General features: G+C 38.6%; 1 protein-coding gene across 1 annotated transcript in view; it reads left to right on the top strand.

Annotated features, from left to right (window-relative positions):
* The window catches only part of Ddah1 (dimethylarginine dimethylaminohydrolase 1), a 146,687-nt gene that overhangs the window by 87,050 nt on the left and 35,679 nt on the right, over nt 1-23,958 (top strand). The window contains exon 2 of the mRNA XM_048351690.1: nt 20,432-20,531. Within this exon, the coding sequence (XP_048207647.1) occupies nt 20,432-20,531 (100 nt within the window). The remainder of the gene's footprint in view (nt 1-20,431; nt 20,532-23,958) is intronic.

The raw sequence follows: 23,958 nt of genomic DNA, 5'->3' as shown, positions 1-23,958 counted from the left end.
TAAGCATACAAATATTCAGAGATATTTTTGTTAACATTTAAGCAAGCCCCAAGAACAGCAAATGGGTGAAACTTTACAAAATAAATGTAAATATTTACAAAATCATTTGCCATGCTACAGCTTGGAATCAACAGCAGTTTCTCAGAATTAATTGCTATGCACTCTATTAATCCTGACTGGAGCCTTGCATAGTCCTCTGTATTGGAGGTTTTAAAAACACAAAAAGGTCCATGACTAGGAAGGGAAAAAAAAATCATCACCAGCTCTCCAAAAATAATTAAATAAGTGACTCCAGCCTTCCAGAGACTGTCTTGCATATCATGTTCAGCCCCTAAACAATGTAGTACAGTCCAAAAAGCATCAACATGCACAAGTTATAAAGGTTTGTTTCAACTGATGAAAAAAGTAATGAATACAGTATTTTTAACGAACAGCAAGACACGTACTGGTGTTTCACATCTATACTAGTACCTGCTCAAGAGGCTGAGATCTGAGGATTGTGGTTCAAATCCAGCCTGGGCAGGAAAAGTCCATGAGACTCAGATCTCCAATTAACCACCAAAAAAAAGAAAAAAGAAAGAAAAAAGCTAGAAGTGGAGCTGTGAATCAAGTGGTAGAGCACCAGCCTTGAGCAGAAAAGGGATAGTGTCCTGTCCTTGAGTCCAAGCCCCAGGACCGGCACACACACACACACACACACACACACACACACACACACACACACACGTCTTAGTTTATCATGTATAGCAGTCATGGAAGATGTACTAATAGTTCTCAGCCAATGTCTTTACACACTTGAGGAAGTGAATAAGAATCAATTTGTGGGACTGGAGATGTGGTTCAGGTGGTAGAGCATCAGCCTATGAATGAAAGCATCATGCCCTGAGTTCAAGTGCTGGTCAGGAGGTGTGTATCTTACATAGCACAGAAAGCATTCTTTCAGTCCTATGATGTTATATGGTATGAATATACTTTGGACTTGCTGATCCAACATGTATTTGAAAGTTGCGCATCCTACTGCCTGGCCTGCTCATTTGTTTGGCACAACAAATTTGTGTCCTGAGCTCAAACAATCAAAGCAATTTCAAGCAATTTCAAAATTGATGATTTCTTAAAAAATTAAATTTCATGTTTCTGCTATTCTTATAACTTCTACAAAATTAAGTGTAATAGGAAAATGTAGAAGCAATTGGAAAAAAGTAGCTTTTTAAGACTTTAGCTATCTCTTACTTCCAGAAAGTCCATTACCGCTCGTTTCTTTCTACCTCTTTTACCTTGATGGTATCTGTTCCATCATAATGAATGTGCAGTTAAGTAGCCTTTCCCGCCAAAGGATGACTTTTCATTGTTGTAAACCTTCACCATCAAACAGCAGTGAATGAGCAATCTCTCCTGGAGTTGTTCCTCTTAGAAAATACCCATTAAAAGGAACAGATAAGGCGATCTCACTACTTTCAGGTTACAGTCTAATTCCTCTCATGTCTCTTGGTTTTTAGAACCTACTCATGTAATTCACTCTCAATTTTTGTTTCCAGTTCTGACTGCTTTACTCCCCAGAAGTTCAGACTAATATATTCAAATTTGTTTACATCTCCATTTGAATATCTAGAGATAGTTTAAAAATTGACTGGCCAACACAGATTGCTTAAAGCTTCTCCATATTTACTTTACTCTTTCCTGCCTTTTACCATATTAGAAATTAGCACTTTTCTCCAACCAGTTGTCCAAGACAAATCTGTCATCCTAGTGGTTTTATTTCCTTCATCATATCTAATCCAGCAACTCCTGTCAACTCTCTCTTCAAAACACATGCCAAGTTCAGACATTTTTATTTATAGCTACTCTTGTATAAACTACCATCATCTTTCACATGGAAATTGCAACTGTTTAACTGATTTTGGTGTTCTCATTTGTGTTTCCCAATGTATTTTTCTCAAAACAGTAATTCAGAATTACCTTTGTATATTAAATTACACCATACTTTTTCATTGAGATTCTGCAGTGACTTCCTATAACACTTAAAGTTCCAGCCCTGTGAGCTGACTTACTAAGTTCAGAATAATGTGACTCCCTCCCATACCTACAACTCTAGTTGGTAACCTGCTATACTTATTTTCCAGGACTCCTATAATAAATGACCAAAATTTGAGAGGCCTGAACAATACAAATTTATTTTCTCACAGTTCTGGAGACTAAAAGCAGAGACCAACATGTTAGTAAGGTTGATTTCTTCTGATGTTGCTCTTCTTAACTTAACATTGCCATGCCTGTCCTCACATGGTCTTCCATCTGTGTCTGTGTCCTCATCTTTTCTTTTAAGAACACCAGTCATATTGGACTAGGATCTATCCTACTTATCTCATTTTAACCTAATGACATCTCTTCTCTTCTTTTCTTTTCTTTTTTTTTTTTTTTTTTTTTTTTTTTTTGCCGGTCCGGGGGATTGAACTCCAGGCCTGAACACTGTCCCTGAGCTTCTTTTTGCTTAAGGCTCGCACCCTACCACTTGAGCCACAGTGTCACTTCTGGCTTTTTCTGTTTAAGTGATGCTGAGGAATCAAACCTGGGGCTTTGTGTGTGCTAGGCAAGCACTCTGCCACAAAGCCACATCCCCAGACCCTAATGACATCTTTATGGACCCTGTTCCTAAATATGGTCACATTCTAAAATACTAAGCATTTTCAACATGTGAATTTGTGGTAGATACAATGGATTATGTGACTCACCCTCTCATTCTAGCCCTTTACTATCTTTCTGGGGGTGGGGGTTGTTTTTGTTTTTGTTTTTTGCCAGTCCTGGGCCTTGAACTCAGGGCCTGAGGACTGTACCTGACTTCATTTTGCTTATGACTAGAAACTCTACTTCTTGAACCACAGCACCACTTCCAGCTTTTCTGTTTATGTGGGGCTGAGGAATCAAACCCAGGGCTTCATGCATGCTAGGCAAGCACTCTACCACTAAGCCACATTCTCAGCCACTTGTTTTTTAAAACAAGTCAAGCTTTGTCCCACCTTAAGATATTCTAATTGGCAAAGGCTTATAAGACAATAGGTTTGGTCCTTTTGGTTATTCTGGTCTTGGTACAGATGTTATGTTTTTTTAAAGTCTATTCCTGACCTCCCAATCTATAATAACCAACCACGTACTAGTTTTCTATTGGAGCTCCTGAATTAAATCTCTGCATAGCATTTACCCTTTTCTAATATATTTTCTTTTCTATTCCTCTATTCCCTCATCAGAATTCACACAGGGTTCTTTTCACTGATACCTTCTCAGAGCCTAAAGTAGTATTAAATATATTGGAAACTGATAAATTAATGTTTGTTAAATAACTAAATAAACGAAGGAAACTATTGGTGGAAAGTGGCGATTAGTGATGATTGGAGCAAACAGGAGGATAGTCCACTCAGTTGCAAATCTTTATATTTAGTTATCTTTTAAAAGTCATTTGAGCTGTCATAAGCACTTTGTAACTATGCCTAGGCCAAACAAAGTAGAAATTTTTGCCTGATACACAAGTTTTTTTATAGCATTTCTAGTAATTATGTTTATCTTAAAAAGATTTTCAGCTGTTTGCCCAAATAAACATATACAGAACATCTGCCAAAAACCAGACCATGCATTAGCAGAATGTCCATAGGACCTGGGCACACACAGAAGGAGTATCTAACTCAGCCAGGACCCTACCATTCGGGTGGGAGCAGAAATGTGTTGGGAGGCTCTTTGGCAGCTTAATGCTTACAATGCATTAATTGTGTACTGAACATACAACATATTTCCCATACTTTAAGTCTTTTGTAGGCTGCTATTTTATATTATAAATGGCAGTATGGAACTCCTCTGAATTAACAGAAAAATTATGGGCATTTTAAGCACTGTATCTGGTGCTTATTTTGGATAGTATACATGGCCCATTTTTATGGTTCTCAACTTTCAGGAAAATTAGTTTAAAAATTCAGAAACTTGTCAGTTTCCTGGGTTTTGACATATTAAATTTTGCAGGCCTTTTGGCAGCTGACACTTATTTTCATTTAGTATTTGGTAATAAATCATATTTTTATTTATCCTCTGAAGACAGACTGTCTAAGGTACTCAATACATGTTTTGTGTCATTATCATCAACAAGGGACTGGAACCATTGAATTAGTACATTATATGTCAAAAAAGCTGACAAGACCAGCAAGCTCCTGCCTTGCTTTTCATTTAAAAAAGCAAACATTGCTTCAGTCTTATTCCAGGAAACTATTTTGCAGTGACATCTTTATGAAAGGGCCTTTGAATGTTGGGAACTTTGTCATTGTATCTTCAGATAATGAGGGGGAATCCTGTCAATTTTGTCCAGATTGATTTTTATTTGCCCTACCCTCTTGGCCCTACTGGATTTCCTTCTGCATTTCTTTTTTGTATGTGTGTCTTTTTTGTGTGGATGTCAGTCCTGTGGCTTGAATTCAGGGCCTGAGCACTATCATTGGTTTGTTGTTGTTGTTGTTGTTGTTGTTGTAGTATGGGTTTGGGTTTTTTGTTTTGTTTTGTTTTGTTTTGACGGCTAACTCTCTAACACTTGAGCCACAGCTCCACTCCTGGATTGTTGTTGTTTGTTTGTTTGGGGGGAGGGGTTAATTGAAGATAAGAGTCTCGTGGACTTTCCTGTTCCATCTCACTTCAAACTACAGCCCTCAGACCTCAGCCTCCTAAGTAGCTAGGATTACAGATATGAGACACTGGTGCCCAGCTCCATGTGCATTCATGTCCACATCACTAATCCTTCACATATGAGCTTGAGAGACAGAGATAAGAGTAGTGGAGTGCCAGTTTCTAGCTCTGATATACTGAGCTACAACAATTCCTATAAAATTCTTATAAAATATTTTTATGAATGAAGAACTCCAGGGCCCTGGGGTGGGAATTTCAGCAACAACCACTGAGGACTCAGATTCTTGCCAGCTCTCTGTCCTGCCATAGCTTGGTGATTGCTATGTTCTCAGACCAGTTCCAACTACCACATCCATACAGGACAAAAGAAGATGAGGGTTTATGTTCCTTTCTATAGCTCCAGCTCTCAACAGAGTTTTCCCTCACTTGCCCAAACTGGGTCACTTGCTTTTTTTTCCTTTCTTTCTTTCTTTTTTTTTTTTTTTTTGGCCAGTCCTGGGGCTTAGACTCAGGGCCTGAGCACTGTCCCTGGCTTCTTTTTGCTCAAGTCTAGCACTCTGCCACTTGAGCCACAGTACCACTTCTGGCCATTTTCTGTATATGTGGTGCTGGGGAATTGAACCTAGGGCTTCATGTATATGAGGCAAGCACTCTGGCCACTAGACCATATCCCTAGCCCCTAAACTGGGTCACTTGCAAGACAGAATGGAGCTAATGTGACTGATTTACATTAGGAGCCACCCAAAGGGAGAGAGCGACAATAAAATGACATATTCACTACCAAATCACTTAACACAATGCTTGTCACATAAAAGAGTCTAATAACTGTTATGTATGATTAACAATGGAACGTCTGTATTATTAAAACTGTGAAAGAGGGCCCAAGTTGTGAATAGTAAAGGGGTAGATTCCTCAGAACTTATTAATGCAGATTCTGTGTTGGGGAAATGGAAGGAGCAAGTGGCAAGAGTTGAGGGAGAACACAGCACAAGACCCTACTCAGAGAAATGGATCAGGACAAGTTATTTTCACAGAACTTCAGGGGAAAGAACCAAAGCAATGTGTAGGCATCTGATCTGAAGTGGGACAGAGCAAGAAAGAATGACTTGATCTTTGGTCTCAGAGTACTAGGTCTAGCATGTGGCTTGTGAGAGCTGCCCTTCTCAGATCAATTAAGATTGATCCCAAGAATTGGGTAGCGAATGAAGTCAAAGTTGATAAAATCTAGGCTGTAAGTGAATATGAGCAATTGTGCAGAAGTTAGCAATTAAGCAGCCCTGACATCTGTTTTCTCATTTTTAAAAAAAGGCATTATAATTGCTTGTTGTTGGCAGGTAATTAAAAATCCTAGAAAAACTCTGTGGTGGGCCATACCAAAAAATAAAATACAAGTATTATAAGTTAGTGATAAGTTGACATATGTTGTCTTTGAGATAGTTTTTTGTTGTTGTTTTTTGTTTGTTTGTTTTACTACTATAACAGAATCCTTCTGTTTTACTGTGATGGCTCCAATCCTTTTGGAATATTTTAATTCACTTTTGGGTTTGTCTCATTTTGCCTCTATCTTTGTACTCGGATTTTTGCCTTCGATTGAATTGGGTTAAACATCAGAATACTTTACTCGTGAATAACCATCTGGGGAGTTTTTTGTAAACTCTATGGGAAGAAAATATGATTAGACATTCATGAATGCCAAAATTGTTTTGAGAGTACAACTCTTAGAAATCTAGAACAGGAAATGACCTAATTTCAAGCTCTACCCTCTCATTGTACAAATATGGGAACAAGGATGCTAAATATCCTGATGAATTTTTAGTCCTTGTGACTAGATATAAATCAGTACGTTTAGAAATCTAGGAAATCAATGAGAAAAAAAGGCCATAGGTATTTAAGTCAGTGGGAAGTATTTCAAGAAATCTCTCTCGTGTAAGTTATTTTTATAAAAATTCAATACTACTGAACTGTTTATAAAATTCTCATGCAATGTTGATCACTCTATAAATATGAAGGGTCCCCAGAATAATTAAAGGATTGGTGACAGTTATTTGACTCTTTCAATAACTTGAGAATTTCAGTAATTAACTAGTTTCCAATTCTGTCTACCATTTTCCCAATACAATAAACCATTCATTATTGGAGATCATGAAGGCTGTTTGCAAAGTGAGGATCAGCCAGAAACATATTTTATTTCCAAGGAATTCCAAACGACCTACCAGCAGGATTAGATGAGTACTACTAACATTTTGATTTCTTAACTTAAATGTCACTTCCTCAGAGTGCTTCCTGATTTGAATAATAGGCCTACTTTGTTTCTCAGACAGGTGGTATTCCACACACAGTAGTGTCCCCTCTTTACCTTTATCATAGTTGATAACTATACATCACTGTGTGAGGGTTTCATTTCTCTCAAGTTCTATACTGTAGGGGCCAAAGCTATGTTTTGATGGGCACTAACTGTAAGAAATGCTTGGAAACTGCTCTTATCCGGCCAGTATGATGGCACATTCAAGAAGCCTTGGAAGGAGGGTTAGAAGGAGGGTGAGTCCAAGGCTGTCCCAGCCAAAAAGATCCTATCTGAAAAATAAGCAAAAAGAGCTCTGGGTGTGGCTCAAGTCATAGAGCACTTACCAGTAGGGCCCTGTATCACAAACCCCAGGAACACCTGTGGCTCACACCTGTAATCCTAGCTACTCAGGAAGCTGAAATCTGAGGATCCTGGTTCGAAGGCATCCCAGGCAGTAAAGTTCATGAGATTCCAATTAACCACTTCCCTTTTTAAAAAAATTCAGAAAATGGAGCTGAGGCTCAAGTGATACTGTGCTAGCCTTGAGCCAAAAAAAAAGAAAAACACTCAGGGACAGTGTCCTGAGTCCTGAGTTCAAGCCCTAGGACAAGCAAACTAAAATGTACCAACAAAAGGCCAAATTTAAAAACTTATAAAGGGGGGCCGGGGATATGGCCTAGTGGCAAGAGTGCTTGCCTCGTATACATGAGGCCCTGGGTTCGATTCCCCAGCACCACATATACAGAAAATGGCCGGAAGGGGCGCTGTGGCTCAAGTGGCAGAGTGCTAGCCTTGAGCAAGAAGAAGCCAGGGACAGTGCTCAGTCCCTGAGTTCAAGCCCCAGGACTGGCCCAAAAAAAAAAAAAAAAAAAAACTTATAAAGGAACTACTTTTGTTAAAAACAAAGTTTTCACCTGTGTCCACAAGGTAACTAAGAACAGGATAAGAAGGCCTTTTTGCCTTCATCTTTTATATCTGTCTCCTTTATCTTAAAACTCTGGGTCAGATTCCTGCTTAATCTTTCACATAGACATGGTAATCTCATAAGTAGTGATTGTCTAAAAAGTGGTGATAACTAATTTATTCCATACCCTTTTGAGACTGAGGGCACAGACATAAAAGCAATTGAGTCTTTGTATGGTCAGCCTTTCCCAGACCTCCAAAAGGCTGCCTGAAAGTCTCCAGTCATTGTTGTAAATCTAAAGTCACCTTTGCATTCAGGATATCAGAGCTTGCAGACTTATCACCACAAAGATGGAGCATTGGAGCAATTATGTCATGGAACCAGATTAGCCCCTCCCCCCCCCCAAGTAGTATGGACTTCTCTGGGCTCCCCTGCGAAAAATTAAAGCCCATACCAGTAGCCAGAAGATGCACTGAAATGCTTTCTTCCCATCTTCCATACATATCTATGTTGGTTAAAATTCTCTGCTGGATTCAGAGGCATGACTCAGGTGGTAGAGAACCAACCAATGAGCAAAAGTATCAGATGAGTTTGAGTCCCAGTCTTGGACACAAAAAGAAAAAGAAATAAAATTATCTCCTACCTCGTATCACTATTTCCACTTACTCTCTTTGGGTGAGTGGCCCGACCTGATATGTTGGAAGCCCCGGAGTCAGGCCTCAGGCCTAGGACTGCAGTGCCATGACCACTATTTGCACACTATCTAGCTCTCAACAAACGCTCAATATGTACTGAATGACTTATGATGAGAGTAAGACTGGGGTGACCCAGGCCACATTTTTGCTTCTCATTCCTGTCTGCATGTATACTTTGGGTATTTTGATTTCTATGAGCAGATGTTACTTTTATAGCTTAACTAATATTGCAACTTGTTTGCTGTTTTTTTGTTTTTGTTTTTGCCAGTCCTGGGCCTTGGACTCAGGACCTGAGCACTGTCCCTGGCTTCTTTTTGCTCAAGGCTAGCACTCTGCCACTTGAGCCACAGCGCCACTTCTGGCTGTTTTCTTTATATGTGGTACTGGGGAATCGAACCTAGGGCTTCCTGTATTAGAGGCAAGCACTCTTGCCACTAGGCCATATCCCCAGCCCCTGTTTGCTGTATTTTTAAATTTAATTATACATTTCAGTAAATATGGTTAAGGAGATACATGTGTCTAGGCCATCTAAAAATGTAAAATATAATCTTGGGAATTTCTAAGGAACATCTTAAGAAATATGCACTATATTCTGGACAAACAACTTGAAAATAAATATTAATGCGACTTTAATTTAATTCAACTTTTTTCTTTGCATTTTTTAAATTTGAAGCTTCCTATAGTCATTTTTCTATTGCTTTGTGATAAATTACCTTAAGAAAAACAAAAACATTTGCTTATTACCTTATAGGTTTGGTAGCTCAGAAGTTTGAGCAGAGATATATATGGATTATTTGTTCAAGGTTATACGAAGTCAAGATGTCAGCTAAATTATGTTATCATTTGGAGCTTTAATCTTTTTCTAAGCCTATTCAGGTGGTTGCAGAATTCTGTTCCTTGGTGTTGTAGGACCCCAACCCCGACAACCTGCTCCCTTTCTCTCTCTGTCCCACTTTCCCTCTCCCTACTCCCTCTTCTTTAGGCTATCAGCCTGAAATGGCTGTTAGATCCTAGAAGCCACCCAAAAGAGGCTATCCTTCAGAGGCAATTCACACCATGTCTAGTTGCTTTCTCTGGAACAAATCATCTAAACATCTTTCTGGCTTATAACCCCCCAACCTTTAAAATCCCTTTGCAAAAGATCCCCTGATTAGGTCAGGACCACCCAGGATAATCTTTCTCTTTAGTCAACTGATTACTCACCTTAAGTACATCAGCAAAATACCTACTTGTGTTGTATAAACATATCACTGAGAGTGATAATCCTATCTACAAGTTCTTTCCATACTCAAATAGAGAAGGTTGCACAGGATATATATAGAAGAGGCAACAGTCTTATAATTTCACCTACTGTACTACCCAATGTAGAAAAACAAAAACTTCCTCTTTAACCTAGTACATTGATTTGGAGAATATACAGTCTTTTGGTTTATGGAGTCTATCTATGTATGTCCATTTGCTTTTGTATCTTCACTACTTTTACAATACGGTTTTGACTAGCTAGATTTTTCCACAAAGAACTCCTCACAATCTGATTATTGAAGTAGTGGCTCCCCAAATCCATTACTTTTACTTTGTATATGCTTGGAAAAGCAGAAATCAGGGCCTTTAGAAACCATTTCACGGGGCTGGGAATGTAGCTTAGTTGGTAGAGTGCTTGCCTAGCTTGCATGAAGCCCTGGGTTGAATTCCTCAGTACTACATAAGCAGAAAAGGCCAGAAGTAATACTGTGGCTCAAGTAGTAAGTGCTAGCCTTGAACAAAAGAAGGTCAGGGACAGTGCTCAGACCCTGAGTTCAAGGCAGGAGGGGGAAAAAGGGGAGGAGGAAAAGGAAGAGAGGGAGGAGGAAGAGGAGGAAATAGAAACCAAACTCAAAGGCTATGATCAACCTAGTTGTATAGCACCTGCCTAGTGAGGCCCTGAGGGAGGGAGAGAGAGAAAAGAAAAAGAAAGAAAAAAAAACAAACCCAAGTTCAGTGTTATAATTTGTAATCTCTTCACCTCTATTTCTCCATAATGACAATCTTAATCTTTTTGTTTAAATGAATGTTACAAGCCATCACACAACACAACATAATCAGTTCAAAGAGTATTATAGCTTCTCAGGGCCTGAGCACTGTCCTTGGCTTCTTTTTGCCACTTGAGCCACAGCACCATGTCTGGCTGTTTTCTACATATGTGGTGCTGGGGAATCGAACCCAGGGCTTCATATATACGAGGCAAGCACTCTTTCCACTAGGCCACATTCCCAGCCATTCATTTTTATTTGGCTACATAGTAGTAGATGACTAAATTATCTTTTTTTGTTAGTGGCAATATGATTAATCAGACCACAGTTTCACCAAGATTGCTTAATTATGCATAATTCTCATCATATATTCCATTTTTCCTATATTTAAACATAAAGTTCATGCTACTACTCTAAAGGTGGGTTGAGATATTTAATTTCTGTCTTCCCAGTCTAGCTATGTTGATTAAAATTTTTCCAACCTTTCCGTGATTACTTCCATTTGCTTTTGTGGATAAGTAGCTACACCTGACATGTTAGAACTCCAAAGTCATTTGTATGGGAAAGAATAACACAAGCTTCAGAGAACACCTGTTGATGTTTGATTGGTTGGTTTTGTTTGATTTGATTTTGGGGGTGTTTTTCTTTTTTGTCAATCATAGATTTTGAACTCGGGGCCTGGGCACTGTCTCAGAGCTCTTTCACTCAAGGTTAGCACTCTACCACTTTGAGCCACAGCTCCACTTCTGGTTGTTGTTTTTTTTGTGTGGTTTTTTTTTTTTTTTTGAGTAGTTAATTGAAGATAAACAGTGTCGCAGACTTTCTTGCATGAGCTGGCTTCCAACCAAGATCCTCTGATCTCAGCCTCCTGAGTAGCTAGGATTACAGGCATGAGCCATTGGTGCCCACATTTAGCTGGTTTGATTTTTTTGACTCATTACAGCATATCCCAGGGTAGCCTGAAACTCACTCAGACTGGGTTTGAGCTCATAATCTTCCTTCCTGAGCCTCATGAGTGCTGTGATTATAAGCATGCAGCAGCATACTTGGCTTCAAAATTTTAATCTCAAATCTGACACTTACTTGCTATGAAATTGAGTTACTTACCTTGACTGTTTCCTCACTAGTCAACCAATGCTTATACTTTTTTCTAATCAGATTTTGAAGTTTACACAAATTGTATATGAGTTCTTAGTAGGGTGCCTGCCATGTAGGAAAACTATATAAATGTTTGCTATTATCATTCCTAAGAACATTGTCTTAAACTTGGAATATAGAAGAGTATTCTCATATGTTTTTATTTAAGAATTAAGATTGAATTTGTTAGTATATTAAGCTTCTCTTTGATCCTTCTTTTGTTGGTAATTTTGGTTAGTTTTAGTAATTTAATCTGCACATGTGGAAAAGCTAAGACATAAGCCATTGAACAAGTTAAGGCATCCCAAAATTGAAGGGCAGTAGTTAATATGCTGTCCTTCCTTGGTAAACATTCCTGGTGTGGTTTGTACATTCTATTTGTATTACTTAGTGTTCTTAATCACTGAGTAACTTAGCATCCTAAGGCCCTAATATACAGATGCTTGTGCTCTCTCCCTCTCCCTCTCCCTTGCTCCTTCCCCCCCTTTCTCCCTCTCCCTCTCCTTCCTCTCCCTCTCCTCCCTCTCCCTCTCCCCCCTTCTCCCCCCCCCCCCGGAGTTTGAATTCAGAGCCTTGGACTTGCTAGAGAGGCATCTGCCACTTGAGTCATGCCCCATTTTTACTCCTTTTTTAAAAAACTGTTTTTTCAGATAGGATCTTATGTTTTAGCCCCAGGGCTAGCCTCCAACCTCCCTATTTACAGCCTCTTGCATAGCTGGAATCACATTTGCCACCACTCCCAGCTTGTTGGTTGAGAGAGGAGATCTCCCCAAGTTCCTTCCTTGGCTGACTTTGAACCACAAGCCTCCCATCTCTGTCTCTTCAATAGCTGAGATCACAGGCATGAGCCACTAGGTTGGATGGAAAATTTATTTATCTCTGATAGGAAAAGAATATAAAATCCAAATCTCTCTTAGCATAGGGCCTTATAATAACTACTGGACTAAAATGTTCGGAATTTAAAAGTGGGAGGCATAAGCTCCAGTTCCCATATGTGCTGCACTGGATAATTAGACGTCAACAGAACCACAATCCCACAATGAAGGAGAAGATGAGCACAGGAAGCTTAACTCAGAAAGTCAGTCAGCCATCCTTAGCCTCATGTGAAAATGACTTATCCTAATGCCCACTCTCCCCATCTTTTGGAGCTACTGTACTACCACAAATATTCTGTGTTATTGTCACAAATTGTCTCTGCCCCAATAAAGTATTGATGTCCATAAAATTTTTAGCAAGGGCTATGGATTTTAATTTCTTTCTAATCTATGTTAAGTTACCATTGACTAAATATTTGTAAAGCTGCTTTGTTTATGACATAGTCTGTAGGAAAGCATGATACTACCCATAAGCACTGATGTAAAAGTTACCCAGTGTACTAGTCCAAGTGGCCACAGATGTGCTCCTAATCAAAGAAGATTAAAGTGGTGTAAAAGGAATGAAATGTGACCTTTTGAATGTGACCAGGAATGACATAGTGTGGCTTTGAGGCATCAGCAAGTTCCGAGCCAGCTGAGCCTTGACGTGCTGGCAACATTACATCAGCCTCTCATCATTCCTCAGTATCGCCCACCTGACAAACATAACAGTGAAAGGCACAGCAAAAGCAGCAACAAGTGGGGCAAAGAAGCCAGTTAGCTGCCAACTGAGCCATATTGCTTCTGTTAACTGGATAGGATGACAATATTGTTTTAAAATGCTCATAACGTGAGAAGTCATAAAAGGCACTTGGAAAATGGAGGCTTTGAAAACTGGTATGTTAGTCAGCTTTCTGTTACTGTAACAAATACCTAAGATAATCAACTTAAAGAGAGGAAAGATTTACTTTGGCTCACAGTTTGAACATCATAGTGCAAGTATGTGGCAGAGTGAAATCTCTCACTCCGTGGCTGGGACAGGAAAGAAAGGGCGAGATCCCCACATTATCTTCAAGGACACACCGTCTGTGATCAGAAAACCTCCCGCTTCGGCCCTACCTCATGAAGGCTTTCACCACCTCCAAATAGCACCACAAGCTGTGGACCAGGCTGTATCTTTGTGAGCCTTTGGAGAGCATTCCTGGTCCAAACTATGGCAACTTCTGTTGAGGTGACAGCAGCACATCCAGTGCATGGAAGAACTGTGGGTGACTGTAATAAACCAGACAAACATGGGCCAGCTGGAGGGCCTTATCTGAAGTCATGACACATAGCAGCCCACCTAGCAGAAGCAGCTCAGGAAAGCGGCTTGGCTGCTAGAGGTGAAAGCATATTCCTTTGGAACAGCAGCACAGAGCTGTTCTTCCGCCTCAGGGTGAAGATTGGAGACATTTTTAATGGGCATCATTTAAAATACACAGCAAAAATTAACTTTGGACAGGCTCAGCTGGTAAATGTTGCCTGGAAAGACTATTAAATTAATTACCATACTATTGCAAAGTATTATGAACATAGCTTCCTGGGAAAACTGTATAAAGTTTTATATTTGATTTCTTTTACCTCATATTACAGAAAGTTGGGAAAGGTTGTTTGTTTGTTGGTTTTTTTTTTTTATTTAGACTTAAAGGAGATTTTGCAATAAGAAAAAGAGAATTGAGTTTTAAAGGTGTGTTACTTAGTACTAAAGGACCATGTTTGTCTTTTTTTTCTTTTTGAAATGTAGTGAGAATTCCAACCAAAAACAAAGTTAATTAAGGACAACATCAACTATAGATTTTGAGCACAATATGCTGTTCAGTGAGCTAGGTGCTTTCCATGTATTATTTTACTACTCACCCAGTCGCTGTTAGAGAGGCAACCTTACCAGGAGGTCAGGGCACACATTGAAAGAGGCTAAGTTATAGATCCAGTATTCAAATTCCTAGTATTCTTCACTGACCAGATGGTCCCAAGAAGAGTGAAATGATAAGACAGGATGATGACAATATGAAAGGACAAATGAGGGAATAAAATTGAGAGTTATAAGCAAAGATGGGGGAAAATGAACAAGAAAGGTAAGAACAGAGACTTGAGTTGGCACTGGTGGCTCACACCTATAATCCCAGCTACTTGGGAGGCTGAAAATGGAAGGAACACAATTCCGGACCAGCTCAAACACAAAAGCTTAAGAGATCCATCTTAATCTATAGCCAGATTCAGTGGTGTGCATTTGTCATCCTAAATTACAGAGGAGGCTAAGATTCAAAGAATCATGGTTTCCGACTAGCCTGGACTGAAAAGTCCACACCACTGTATCTCAATAGAGATAGCAATGACCAAAAGTCTAAATAAATACATTATAGTCCAGTTGCAAACTCAGGCAGGAAGCAAGACTTTATCCCAAAAGTAGCCAAAAAAGTAGCTGGAGCCTCAGTGGTACCATGCCCCACCTAGCAAACATGAGGTTCTGTGTTTACACCTTAGTAGTACTGTCAAAAAAAAAAAAACCCACAGAGATTAGATATTGGTCTCTGAGAAGGAATTGTTTAGGCTGATGGGGTCCTTTGGAATGGTGATGTTTTTGTAACCCACTCATGCTCTATCATCTTGGCTGATACTGGGTTGAAACACATGAAACATCTTATCAGACAGGCCCACCTGCTACTTGGTACTGTTCAAAACAGAGATTACACAAAACATGTTCCTCATCTTGATGACTTACAGTAGCTAGAAGAAATAAAACTCAAACAATTCAAATCTGAATCTGTCTACAGTGTAGTGCTGTAACTCTACATTGGGTTTTCAGAAAAGATGGTAGTTGCAGTTTGCTGGGAAACAGATGGGATTCGTCAAAAGTAAAACACTAGAAACTTGTCCAAGTGAAAAAATAAAAAAGCAACAGCTTTTTTTCTGGTGGGTCACTTTCATAGCAAAAGTATCTGCTGATGTGCACACACAAAGCTGGTATTTCACCAAAATAATGGAAGTAGTATTTAATAATTACTATGCAATTACAGTTCTAGCTACTAAGAGCTTTACATGTACTTAATGATGTTGGTACTATCAGGATAAACACCCACTTCATTTTATTTTATTTTATTTTATTTTCTGTGGTACTTGAACTCCCTGGCTTACTAGGTTGAGCCACACCCCCATCCCTGTTGTTTGTTTCTATTTTGTTTTTGAGTTATGATCTCTCTAACTTATCCTTTTCCTGTCTCTGCCTCCTCAGTAGCTGGAATTACAAGTATATGGTGCCATACCAGGTTAAACATACATGTCAAAGATGAGCAGACTGAGGCTCAAAAAGTTAAACAATCCAAGGTCATTTCACAGACTTCCCTAGTATAGTGAATGGTGAATATGTAACTCCAATATATATATATATATATATATATATATATATTACCATTACTACTCAAAGAAAGAAAAGAAAAGAAGAGGACGGGAATGAAAGGGGGAATGGAAAGAAAGTAAGAAAAGGAAGCGAAGAGGGAGAGGAAGAGAAAGAGAAAGAAAAGATAATTACCTCAAGACTATATGACTTCTTGAAGTGAAAGAAGTATACATTGGATAAGTGAAAGGAGAGGTGGTCTGAAGCCACTATGACCAAGGAAGAAATCTGTAATAAAAAGTAGGGGGGCTGGGGGAAATGAAGCAAAACTAAATAGAAGCCAGGCACTGGTGGCTCATGGCTGTAATCCTAGCTACACAGGAGGCTGAGATCTGAGGCTTGCAGTTCAGAGCCAACCCAGACAGGAAAGGCCATGAGACTCTTATCTCCAATTAACTACCCGAAAACCAGAAGTGGTGCTCTGGCTCAAGTGGTAGAACGCTAGCCTTGAGTTGAAGAGCTCAGGAACAGCACCAGCCCAGAGTTCAAGCCCCATGACCCACAAAACAAAACAAAACAAAAGACCCCACAAAACTAAATAAGAATATCAAATTTTTTAAACTGAGATCAAAGTGCATGTTGTGTGAAAAAGGAAGGAAGGTCTGATGCTGGTAGCTTATACCTATAATCCTGGCTACTAAGGAAGCTGAGATCTGAAGATCTCAAAGCCAGCCCTGGAAGAAAAAAGTCTGAGTCTCTTTTCTCCAGTTAACCACTAAAAAGCTGTAAGTGGAGGTATGACTTAAGTGGTAGAGTACCAGCCTTGAGTAAAAAACCAAACAAGAGTTTGAGGTAATGACTACAAGTTTCAATAACAGCCAAAAAAAAAAAAAAAAAAAAGGAAAGGAAAAAGAAAGAAAAAAGTATGAAAAATCATACGTTCATACTCTAAGGTTGTTTCTCTTACCTATCCTTTCTAGTTTTATAGGCTAAAGTGACCATTTATCTCAGCCTTTGGAATTAATACTGTTTGTTCTAACTGTTCCTCTGAGTTATAAAAAGTTCCCCTCTGTAGGGTTAGTGTCTCTCTGAAAAGTGGGTGTGTTGTTTGGTCATTTTTATCCTCTCAAAAGTTAATTAAGTCAACATTAGCCATGTCTGTGTAACCACAGAGCTAACAGTTTCTTGAAGGCTCATGGTTTGGATCTTTTCCTGCAAAAGTTCCCACTTCTATGGTTATATTTAATGTTCTAACAGCCTGAATAGCTGGCTGGCTTTGAGCCTGGATGTCAAGAGTGATGCTGGGCCTGTTTGCAGCTATATTCAGTGCTTCACTGGAGCCTCTGGGCCAAGAGCATGTAGTTCTCAATGGACAGCCCAGGGTCCACCCTCTCATTTGTTCTCCAGAAATCTCCCTGGGGTTAGCCTTGCCAATTTGATGCCAAATGGTCTCGTGCTTCTCAAAACTGTTTACTTGACATTTAATTTTTTTTAGTCTTGTCAATATCCTTTACCCTGAAAGTAATACAATATGGTGCACATTTGTGGTATGGACCTATCCTGATGACTTGTTTATATAGATCAGACTGAATATAGAAGGAAAAAACCACCTTTGCACAAAAGCCAGTGTTTTCATGTCAGTACAGCTGTTTTAACTTTTAAGAAGCCACAAACATTTTATCCACTAAAAATTTAATTTCAAAAGACACAGAACTTTAAAAAAAAATAGTGTTTATTAAACGGCTATATAGCAGCCTCCCTCTTTCTGTTCTTTAGTTCAAGGGTTGAATAAAGTTCAGAGTTGAGATGTTCCATAGTTACAGATGAAGTTTTCAGACCAAAATCAATGTTACTGCTGAATCCCTCATAATCTTTGTAATGGTTCTTTGTAATAGAAACAGCACTATTAGCAATAGAAACAAAAGGTGACTGTTTTCTCTAAGCTCTGAATTTTCCACAGACTCAAGCAGAGTTCCCGGGATCAATCACTTGTGTATTTTGCTGGGTTCACAGGAGCCCAAGTCCTGCAAAATGTTGTTTTGCTCCTTTGCTATGCTTATAGCAACGATTCCACTCCCTGTTACATAGGAAAACCTATTCTGCTATTAAAAGAGGCCACTGGATGTATTTAGTACAACATCAAGACCATTTTGTCCATGGAAATAATTTTTATTGTTCTGAGTCATTCTGGTTTGTGGAATTTTAACATGAGTTCCAGGACAAGGATGAGAGGATATATTTATTTTATTTTGTATTCTCTTTAATGGCTTTGAGTGCATGAATGTCAGCCTTGTTGTCAAGGTATTTCCATATTTTTATTACTTTAGAAGTGATTTTGCTACATTGATGTCTCTCCCATGACAGTTTGCCCAGTACTCGGCCTGCTGTTATTTGGCAGGAATACCGGCTTTGCCCTTTGTGATGTGATCTCTTTTGTTTTTCTCTTAACCCTGTTCACAGCCTCTCAAACATAGGTCTTTACCATGTGAAGCTTCACAAATATTTAAATTGCTTCTACTGAACTTCTGGAAGGACCTAAATTAAATTGTAAGCTCTAAACTGGGTGCTGGTAGCTCACACTTGTAATCCCATCTTTTTGTGAGGCTGATATCTGAGGGTCACAGTTCAGAGCCAGCCCAGGAAGAAACATCCATGAGACATTTATCTTCAATTAACCACCCCCCCCCAAAAAAAAAATAAATCTGGGAATGAAGCTGTGACTCAAATGGTAGAGCTAATAGCCTTGAGCACAAACACTCAGATAGAGCTGGGATGAATCTCATTGGCAAAATGCTTGCCTAGCAAGTACAACGTCCTGGGTTTGATCTCTAATACCAGAAAGAAAAGATTTTTTTTAATGCAGTTGAAGACTCTGTGTGTGTGTGTGTGTGTGTGTGTGTGTGTGTGTACAAACACATATATTCAATTTGAAAAACATAAATGCTCAGGTATAGCACCCAAGCGATGAGTTCAAGCCCCAGGACCAACACAAGCACACACACATATACCACCACCACCACCACACATACAAATAAATATAAGCTCTGAAGAGCATTTGCTTAGCCTTATATTTTTAATATTTATATTAAAATAAGTCATGATGGCACATGACTGTCATCCTAGCACTTAGGAGGTTGAAGCAAAAGGATGAGAAGTTTGAGGCTAGCCTGAGCTATGTAGCAAGACCCTTTGTCAAAAATAAAATAAGTTATTTCTTAAAAAAAAAAAAGTTAAGTCAAATTGAAGTAAGCCTCATTAGAAGCATTCCCTAATTTAGCCCAGAATATCTTCATACTTTACACACATCTAAAATCCTAAAAACCCTGGACTAACCTTTCCAATATTCTTTGATTTCATTGCAGTTACTGAATTTGTTAATCATCCCTAGGGAACTCAGCTTTAAATAACAAGAAATCAGGTTATTTGAAGATAAAGCTCAATAACAGTTTAGATTTACAGAGAAGTCTTAGATGTTTTGGCATTTTAGGAAATATTTGAATATAAAGCATCAACTGTCTTATAAGTTAACATTTCAAGTTAGTAGTTATTAATCTCTCTACTATTACTTTGTCTGTGTATCATTCTCACTGATATAAAATCAAATCTTGTGCTTTCTGGAAAGGACAGGAAGACTATGTGATAGGCTTTCCATCTTCCTCGACTGATCAGCCTTCTACATTGTCCTAACTGGTCAGCCTCCAGCTATACCCTCACTAGTTAGCAAAAAATAAACAAAAACAAAAAATGTACTATTAACAAGCTTAGACTAGAAGAGAACATAGGCAATTCCTAACAGATAATTCCTTTTCTTAAAAATAATCACAACCATAACAGAGGCTGGTGCCTCATCCTGCAAGCCTAACTACTCAGGAAGCTGGAATTGAGAAGCTCACAGTTCAAGGCCAGCCTAGGCAAAAAAGTCCCACTAGATTGCACCTCCAAAATAACCAGCGACAAAAGCCAGATAGCAGACATGAAAAAAGTGGTAAAGTGCCAGCATAGAAAGCAAGCTGAGCAAGAAAGAGCATGGTCACGAGTTCAAAACAGTAACACACACACACACACACACACACACACAAAATCATGACTAGTAGAGGCTGGGAATATGGCCTAGTGGCAAGAGTGCTTACCTCAAATACATGAAGCCCTGGGTTCGATTCCTCAGCACCAAATATATACAAAAATGCCAGAAGTGACACTGTGGTTCAAGTGATAGAGTGCTAGCCTTGAGCAAAAAAGAAGCCAGGGATAGTGCTCAGGCCCTGAGTCCAAGCCCCAGGACTGGCAAAAAAAAAAAAAAAAAAAAAAATCATGACTACTTATACTGTATAATACATACATCCCTGTATCCATGAGAGTGAGGGTGTTGTATGTATGTATGTTAACCCCTTACATGTATGTTTGTATGTGTGTGTATATGTGTGCACATGGGACTGAGATTTAGTGGTCAGAAGTTGTAGACAGTTGATTTTCTAACTAGGAGATAATAGCTTGTTAACCAAAATCATTTTATTCTCAACAGGTGGACATGATGAAAGAAGCATTAGAAAAGCTTCAGCTCAATATAGTAGAAATGAAAGATGAAAATGCAACTTTAGATGGTGGTGATGTCTTATTCACAGGTAGAGTTGCCCTTTTTTCTACCCCAAATATTTCTAATGCCTGACTCACACTCCATTACTTCATCATAGGGGTTGTTTTTGTCAATTGCCAAAGTAATACATGCTTAATGAAGGGAATTTGAAAAGTACAGAACTGTACAATGAATTTTAAGAAGAAGTAACCTTCCATTCAATCACGCCTTAATATTTGGGTGGTACATTTTCTTTCATTATTTGGTATACATAATTTACAAAAATATTATCCATCTGTACTATGCTCTTTTATAATTGAGTTTATGAGTTACATAGTTTTCCACTGTGTGACTATCTATTTAAAGGATTCTTAATTTGAGATTAACATCATTTACAAATACTTTTCCCTCCAGATGGCAAGATGAATTCAAATAAATTTCTATGCAAATTGATTTGGCTTAATGCCAGATGTGTAATAGCAGAACCCAACAAAATACAAATGCATTTATTATTATTGGTCTTAGCAGAATCAGTTTTTATCATCAGTATAAGATGGCTACTAAACAAAAAAGATAGTAATTGTGCCATTTGATCTTTCTGACTATGATCACATGATTATTATATAAAATCTGGTTCCCTACATTCATTTCAGTTAAAATGAAGAGCAAGATAATCAATAGCACTTTTTTTGTAGTGAGCATTTGTTTTCCCCTAAATGGTAAACATACATACTTGTTTCACCAATGTACCATAAACAGAAGAGGATCTGGGAAAGTAGCCCCACAGAGCCTACTGAAACTATCCAGTTTTTTTGGAAGTCTAATATTTTGCTGATATAAATTCATGGAGTCCCATGTATATATTGAAACATAACCATTTTTTGTTCTGGTATTTTTTAAAAACTGTATTTTTTATATTTGAATATAATTCATGTTCCTGGAAGAGGAAAAAGAGAAGGAGTATAGTTTATTCTATGAGAGTTTAGTGCCTCCTGATTTAGTTCTAAGGGCCTGTTGGTGAGGCCCTTGTGTTCCCCACCCCCATGGAGTGTCCTTCTAAACATGGATTGTGGGAATTGCATGGGGTGGAGTTGTGGTGGCACATTGGCCTTGCCTCTGGGGCTTGGTCTGCATATGCATTGAGCCCTCAGAACATAGAACAAGCAATCAAGGAAGCCTACGCTGCATTCTTCACTCTGGTTGTGCCCAAGCACACTCACGCATTCTTTAAATCTGTCCAGCAAGTTCTCCTTAGAATACTCTTTGTGTCTCCCATTGATGGCACTTTTATTCTTTTTGACAGCCCAGAACAACAGCCTGTTTCTCTCAGAAAATGGGCTTTTGTGGAAAGCTAGATGTATTAAATCACACTTCTGCACAATATAGCACTTCTCTACCAGAATCCAGGGATATAGAAAAAAATTATTGCAAGTACATATATGGCTTAAACAAGCTATATTTGCAGCCACCTAGCTATTTTAACACCTTTGCTGCACAGCAAAGCTGAGTGTAAGGACACATTCACACGATGAGTCTCTCCCTTTGGCCAAAGGCCTTTCCACAGTATTTCAACCCTGATGTTTTTGCCCTATCTTATCATTAGACACTGAACTTTGAGGCTTACCTTTGATACTCACTGTAGACTTGTTTACTTGTTCCATTCAGTATGGAAGTTTATATTTTCATAATTCTTTCAAAACTGAGATGACACAGAATTGGAGGAACAAAGGGTGAACAATTGAAGCAGTAGTACTCACTAGACACTGTGTTGAAAATGAACTATACAACTTGCAAATGGTAATGAGAGGGAAAAGCTGGGAGAGAGCAAGGGAATAGGTGACATTGTCAAAAAATGTACTCATTACCTGATTTATATAACTGTAATCCATCTGTACATCAACTTTGTAATATCAGTAAATGAAAGAATTTTTCTTTTTTATACACTTAGATATTCTTGGGACATCTATCTGCTTGGCACCTCAATCACATCTACTGTCTGCTTCCACCAGTCCCTATTTCTAAAACTTTCTTCCTTCCTTCTTTTTTGCTTCTTTCCTTCTTTCACTGCAATAAAATATATAACTAAAATTTGGTCTTGGGGCTAAGAATATGGCTTAGTGGAAGAATGCTTGCCTAGCATGCATGAAGCCCTGGGCTCGATTCCTCAGTACCACATAAACAGAAAAAGCCAGAAGTGATGCTGTGGTTCAAGTGGTATAGTGCTAGCCTTGAGCCCCAGGACTGACTAAATAGATACTTAAGTAAATAAATAGTTTTTTGAGCCATTGTTAAGTGTACAATTCATAGAGTATTAGTCACATGCACAATGTACACAGTGTTTGAAGAATAATTAACAAGAAGATGTATGTTTTTATACAACTATTAGTACTCAGCCTTTGGATTCAAAGGAGTTAGGTAAGAAAATCTGTAGCACTTTTTCTTTGCTCTCTGCCCTCTTCCTTCTGTAATGCAAAACTTCATTAATAATGTATCAGGAAATGAACAGAAGGAAACTGCTTTCCAATTCCAGCTCCTGCTGGGAAAGTTGTCAGTTAGGTAAACAGCTACTGGCAAAAAAAAAAATGTCTTCAGCCCATTTCTCTAGAACAGACACAATTTATGTCCATTTTTATTTATTTTTGTTAAGTACAAAGTACATAGAACTGAGTTATAAAATATGTATATACTGTTTAAAGCCCAATAATAATATGAACTTGTATAGCCATTCCTGGGTTATAAAATAGAACATTTCTACTGAACTATATTCCTAGCCCTTAAATTTAATTTTTGTACAGTGAGTTTTCATATAGGACAACATAATCAAACCATTGCAAAAAAAAAAAAGCCAAAACCATTCTAAATATACCACAAAAGACTTTTATGTCTGCCAATAGCACAAGATTTTGAAATTTATCCTAACATCATTTGACCTGCATTATATGTCCATTTTATAGAGTGTATGAAGATTGAAAGTATGGCCTTTGCAAAGTTTGTCAAATAATTTATTCTATATGGTCTCCTTTTACCTTACAATGCTACGAGGCATCATGAATTTGAACGTCTTTTCCCAAAAAAAATCATGGAAAGCTAAAAATCCTACATTTTTGTGCTGTCTAACCCTATTATAGTTGTTTCTTTTCCTATACTTTAAAAATCACTTGTTTTGGTGAGTATAAAAATTGCAGAATTCTGGGGCTGGGGATATGGCCTAGTGGCAAGAGTGCCTGCCTCGGATACACGAGGCCCTAGGTTCGACTCCCCAGCACCACATATACAGAAAAATGGCTAGAAGCGGCGCTGTGGCTCAAGTGGCAGAGTGCTAGCCTTGAGCGGGAAAAAGCCAGGGACAGTGCTCAGGCCCTGAGTCCAAGGCCCAGGACTGGCCAAAAAAAAAAATAAAATAAAAAAAATAAAAATTGCAGAATTCCACAAGAGTCAATTAGGAAGTAAGTTCCATCTTCCTAAACTTTTTCACT

Source organism: Perognathus longimembris, chromosome 7, assembly GCF_023159225.1.
Source record: "Perognathus longimembris pacificus isolate PPM17 chromosome 7, ASM2315922v1, whole genome shotgun sequence".
NCBI lineage: Eukaryota > Metazoa > Chordata > Mammalia > Rodentia > Heteromyidae > Perognathus > Perognathus longimembris.
The sequence above is the reverse complement of the archived record's forward strand: the minus strand, read 5'-3'. Positions and strand labels throughout refer to the sequence as shown.